The sequence below is a fragment of the Macrobrachium nipponense genome, chromosome 9 (genome assembly GCF_015104395.2).
Source record: "Macrobrachium nipponense isolate FS-2020 chromosome 9, ASM1510439v2, whole genome shotgun sequence".
NCBI lineage: Eukaryota > Metazoa > Arthropoda > Malacostraca > Decapoda > Palaemonidae > Macrobrachium > Macrobrachium nipponense.
In genome coordinates this window covers 88024307-88030306 of record NC_061110.1, presented here as the reverse complement: position 1 = coordinate 88030306, position 6000 = coordinate 88024307, and the positions used below count along the sequence as shown (strand labels likewise).

Below are 6000 nucleotides of genomic sequence, written 5' to 3'. Positions count from 1 at the left end.
GTATATATATATATATATATATATATATATATATATATATTTTTTATTTATAGTACACCTGCTTATATAGCCAGCATCCATAACAGCATCAATCCTATTAAGATTCCCACTTTTCCTTCCCAGAACGAAGAGATCCTAGGAAACCTCAGCGCGGGGATTTTGGTGAGCGAATCGACCTTGGCCCTACAGAGAGTCCACCGACAGAGGTCGGGAGAGTACGTGTGTTTGGCCTCCAACGTCGAGGGTGATTCGAGGAGCAACATACTGAACGTCCGAATTAAATGTGAGTAGGCAATTGGAGGTTTGTTTGTAATTGTGAGTCATTTTGAGCCTCAAATCAACCCTATTCGTATGGAACGGTCCAAAGGGACCATTGACTTGAAATTCAAAGCTTCCAAAGAATATGGTGACCATTCGAGATAAGAGGGCACAGGGAAATAAAGAAAGAAGGGGAGATCAGTTATTATGAAAAATAGATAATGAATGAATTTTTGAATGAATGAATAAGAATGTAAGCAAGATATTAAGATACAAGCCGAGTTGTATTTGATAATAGAATAAGCGATACCGGCGTAGCTGGCTTTCTTTATAATAATAATAATGATAATAATAATAATATAATAATAATATGAATATAATAATAATAATCATAATAATAATATATAATAATATTATTATTTATTATTATTTATTAATTATATTATTATTATTATTATTAATTATTATTATTATGGATGATGGGTACCAACTCAAGAAGAGGGCAACAGAATTAACCATCTGATGTTCATGGACGATATCAAGCTATATGGTAGAGCATCAAGGAAATAGATACCCTAATCCAGACTGTAAGATTGTATCTGGGGACATCAGGATGGAGTTTGGAATGGAAAAATGTGCCTTAGTCAACATACAAAAGGGCAAAGTAACAAGGACTGAAGGGATAAAGCTACCAGATGGGAACAGCATCAAACACATAGATGAGACGGGATACAAATATCTGGGAATAATGGAAGGAGGGGATATAAAACATCAAGAGATGAAGGACACAATCAGGAAAGAATATATGCAGAGACTCAAGGCGATGCTCAAGTCAGAACTCAACGCTGGAAATATGATAAAAGCCATAACGCATGGGCAGTGCCAGTAATCAGATACAGCGCAGGAATCGTGGGATGGACGAAGGCAGAACTTCGCAGCATAGACCAGAAAACGAGGAAACGTATGACAATACACAAAGCACTACACCCAAGAGCAAATACGGACAGACTATATCAACACGAAAGGAAGGGGGAGGGAGGGTGGGACTAGTAAACATAGAGGACTGCGTCAACATCGAGAACAGAGCACTGGGGCAATATATGAAGACAGGTGAAGATGAGTGGCTCAAGAATGCATGGGAAGAAGTACTGATAAAAGTAGACGGAGACCCAGAAATATACAGAGACAGGAGAAAGAAAAGCAGAACAGAGGAATGGCATAACAAACCAATTCACGGACAATACATGAGACAGACTAAAGAACTAGCCAGCGATGACACGTGGCAATGACTACTGAGGGGAGAGCTCAAGAAGGAAACTGAAGGAATGATAACAGCGGCACAAGATCAGGCCCTAAGAACCAGATATGTTCAAAAAACGATAGATGGCAATAACATCTCTCCCATATGTAGGAAGTCCAATGCGAAAAATGAAACCATAAACCTCATAGCAAGCGAATGTCCGGCACTTGCACAGAACCAGTACAAAAAGAGGCATGATTCAGTAGCAAAAGCCCTCCACTGGAGCCTGTGCAAGAAACACCAGCTACCTTGCAGTAATAAGTGGTACGAACACCAACCTGAAGGAGTGATAGAAAACGATCACGCAAAGATCCTCTGGGACTATGTTATCAGAACAGATAGGGTGATACGTGCAAATAGACCAGACGTGACGTTGATTGACAAAATCAAGAAGAAAGTATCACTCATTGATGTCGCAATACCATGGGACACCAGAGTTGAAGAGGAAGAAAGAGAAAAAAGGGATAAGTATCAAGACATGAAAATAGAAATAGGAAGGATATGGGATATGCCAGTGGAAATTGTACCCATAATCATAGGAACACTAGACACGATCCCAATATCCCTGAAAAGGAATCTGGAAAAACTAGAGGCTGAAGTAGCTCCAGGACTCATGCAGAAGAGTGTGATCCTAGAAACGGCGCACATAGTAAGAAAAGTGATGGACTCCTAAGGAGGCAGGATGCAACCCGGAACCCCACACTATAAATACCACCCAGTCGAATTAGAGGAGTGTGATAGAGCAAAAAAAAAATAATAATAATAAATAAATAAATAAATAAATAAATTAGTAGTTAAAAAATACCTTTTTTTCTACTGTATTCTGATAAACATACTTTGAATCATGCCACATCTGGTAGCTTTCCCTGTATTTGGAATCTTTTAGTAATAATAACAGTAACGAAGATAGGTATACTGACCACGAACTCCAAACACCCCGGTAAATATATAATATAACGTAATTATATATATATATATATATATATAGAATATATATATATATATATCAGATATATATATATAGTAATATATACATATACATACATACACACATACACCCTCCTCGTACGTATCTGTCAGACCCTTCTTTGAAAAATACTTTGAGGAAACACGACTACTCGGAAAAACGTTTAAACCAGAAGAGATTTCCTTACCCCCGTAAAGATTCGGCCTCTTTCTCCGCTCTCTTGGCAGCAGAAGAACAAGCAGTAGCAAGCAAGCAAGCAACTGCAGCAGAAACAACAGTTACCCTCGGGAAGAAGCGGTGAGCAACTGCAGTCGAGGCTCTGCAACGAAAACAACAGTTGCCTTCAGGACCAAAGGATAAAATCTGATTAGCCTCTCTCTCTCTCTCTCTTCTCTCTCTCTCTCTCTCTCTCTCTCTCTCTCTACGCAGCACAGCAATCGAGCTAACTCTGGATCTCCTTCTTTTAAACCCAGCATCCTCTCTCTCTCTCTCTCTCTCTCTCTCTCTCTCTCTTCTGCTTTTCGCACCTTACGAGTACTTTTGTAATCTCTTACGAATCCCTCCCTAGTCCACACCGAACTTCTCTCTCTCTCTCTCTCTCTCTCTCTCTCTCTCTCTCTTCTTCTTCTTCTTCTTCTTCTAATCCTTTTAACACCTTAAGAGTACTACTCTATAATCTCTTTCTAATCCTTCCCAAGTCCTAATCTCTCTCTCTCTCTCTCTCTCTCTCTCTCTCTTCTCTCGTCTCTCTCTCCTCTCATCTTCTCTGTTCTTCTCTCCTCAAATCCTTTTCTCGTTCCCTCTTTTTTTTTTTTCCCCCCCCCCTTCAAATCCATTTTTGATCTTAGGAGTAGTTGTTAGTAATCTTTTCTAATCCTTTTTTTAGGTCTCTCTCCTCTCTCTCTCTTCGTCTTTCTCTCGAGTCTTCATCCCTCTCTCAAACTCTCGCTCTCTCTCTCTCTCTCTCTCCTCTGCTTCCTTCCTTTTCACGTCAGTCTTGCTTGGGGTGAAGGACGTTCCTGGTCGAAGTTCATATTAATCAACAATATCCAATACAAGTTTAACATAGCGTCTATGAATTTTGAGAAAGTATCTGAGAAGTTGTTCTGTGAACGTATCGGTTGATAATATTAGTGTGGGAAATAGTAAGGATAAAGCGTCCTTCTAAGTTAGTTTTTATCAAGTTGAAATCTGTAAATCAAAGAACAACGATGGGCAGATAAGCTCCCAACTGCGGTAAAAAAATGGGCGAGATTTGTAGCTTGCTTGGTAGATTCGCAATAACGAATATGCGGTAAGCAGGAAGGGTAAACTGGGCATTTCTGATCTATGAAATCAGCAACAGTGCCTTTAACCAAAAAGAATTTACAATCAAATTCATTCATAAGCTATTTAATTATGGAGGATACAATACCATTCCTTCAAACTGGGAACAAATTCAAATGAAAACATCTTGAAAATAATTAATTGAAGAAGTTTGACCAAATAAAATCCAAGTGGTCAAGAGACTCATAAAGAAAATATACATAAACCAACATATTCCAACAAAGAAAATGAATAAAGTGAACCTTGTGAATATCCTAATTGATGCATTAGGAAAAAGAATGCCAAAATGCATGTAAACTGTGTAAGGTGTGGTATAGCATAGTTAATCCACAAACCTAATCAGAAAATGTGCTGCGATGCAACATTCCGACCCATCCACAGTGTGCTGAGGTAATGCAAGATATGAGAAAAGACACAAGAATTTTTTGCTCAACATGTCTACCATGGATAGACAATGTTTATTAAATCAAGATTGAATGTACAAAATAGTTGAGGATGAAGAAGAAGAAGAAGAGAAGAAGAAGAAGAAGAAGAAGAGACGGAACGTAAGAGAAGTAACAAAACTGAATGACAGAAAAAGATAAGGAAAACAAAGAACAAGATAAAAGTATGGATGCAGAGATACTCATTGATACTAACATATACATATGAGGCTATAAAGCAGCATACCTACGAAGAAATAAATTACGATATGACAGCACAAAAGAAAATGCCGAAGAGGCTCTACCCAGATCTACACAATGACGGGAAAGAGGAAAAATATACAAAAAAGACAAAGTCTGCAACCTTTTGAAAAGAGGGAATTGCAGATATGGAGAAAAATGTTACTACAAACATCCTAAGGTATGTCACAACTATGAAATATATGGTAAATGTGCATACTTAGATGGATATGAGGATGATTGCAGAGATCTACATCCAAAATATGCAAAAACCTAAAAGAAGGAAAAGGATGTAAGTTCGACAAAAAATGTAATATATGCACCCTGTAGCCATGAAAAATAATCAAATAAATAACCAATCAAGCAATAAAATCCAAAATAAGAAAGAAACAAATAAAGAGAGGAATGAAGAATATCAGGTAAAAGAAAAAAAGCAAGCCATCAACGAGATATGCAGAGGTGCCAGCAAAAAATTTCAATGCATCAGCTCCAAGATTCTACTCAAGAGATAATAACTGTTTTTATTATGCAAGGGGATATTGCAGATATGGAGAAAATTGCAGATTCAGACACAAAATGAATAATTATGATGAAGGAAGACAAATATTATGGAAAAGTTGGATTTTAATGTCAGAATTTCTGGAAATGAAAAAAAGAACAACATACCAGAACAGGAAAGAGACATGGGAAAATCCTTATTATTACCAATATTAAATGAAGGAGAAAACACGCAAACCATCATAGTGATGAATGCGCAGGGTTTTAGTTACGAGTAAACTCAAAAAAGAAAAATAGAGGTACTTAGAAGAACTAACCCAAATTGAAAAGAAAAATAGATATAATGAATATAAGTGAAACCTGGTATTCCCAAGAGACTGGGAATGATGAATCAAATAAAAGGTTTTTCAAACTTATAGATCAGATAGAAAAAATAGGAATCAAGGGGGAACCGCAATATATGGGAAAGACAAAAAACAAGGAAGGAAAAATATATGAGAAATATAGTAACTTCAGAAATGGTGAACTAATAGCGGTAGAAAATTTGAATCTGAAAAATTAATGAACATAGTAATATATAGACCTCCTAATACTAAAAGAGTTGACTTATAATAAGAAAATTGGATGATATATGTAGAAATCACAAGGACTGGACTATTCTCCTATCTGGAGACTTCAACTTTCCTTTCGTAGACTGGAAAACGAACGAATAGGAGATTGTGGATGTACTTATACATATAAAAAAGAGAGTAATAGTAGTGCAGAAGATAAAGAGGCAATTCGAAAAGCTATTAGATATGCTACTAGAATACAACATTCAACAAATAAATCACCTGCCAACAAGAAAGGAAAATACTTTAGACCTAGTATTTGTGAACGAGATGAATTTATGTTAAAGAAATAATAGTTTATAATGCGAGTATTTCAGACCATAATGTCAATAGAAATTAAACAGTCCATTCCAAAGCAAGTGAAAACAGATAATAAGC

The 6000-nt window shown here is 36.7% G+C and overlaps 1 protein-coding gene across 1 annotated transcript in view; it reads left to right on the top strand.

Moving 5' to 3' along the window:
* The window catches only part of LOC135217966 (nephrin-like), a 351626-nt gene that overhangs the window by 323897 nt on the left and 21729 nt on the right, over positions 1–6000 (top strand). Inside the window, exon 9 of the mRNA XM_064254085.1 lies at positions 124–283. Coding sequence (XP_064110155.1) covers positions 124–283 — 160 coding nt within the window. The remainder of the gene's footprint in view (positions 1–123; positions 284–6000) is intronic.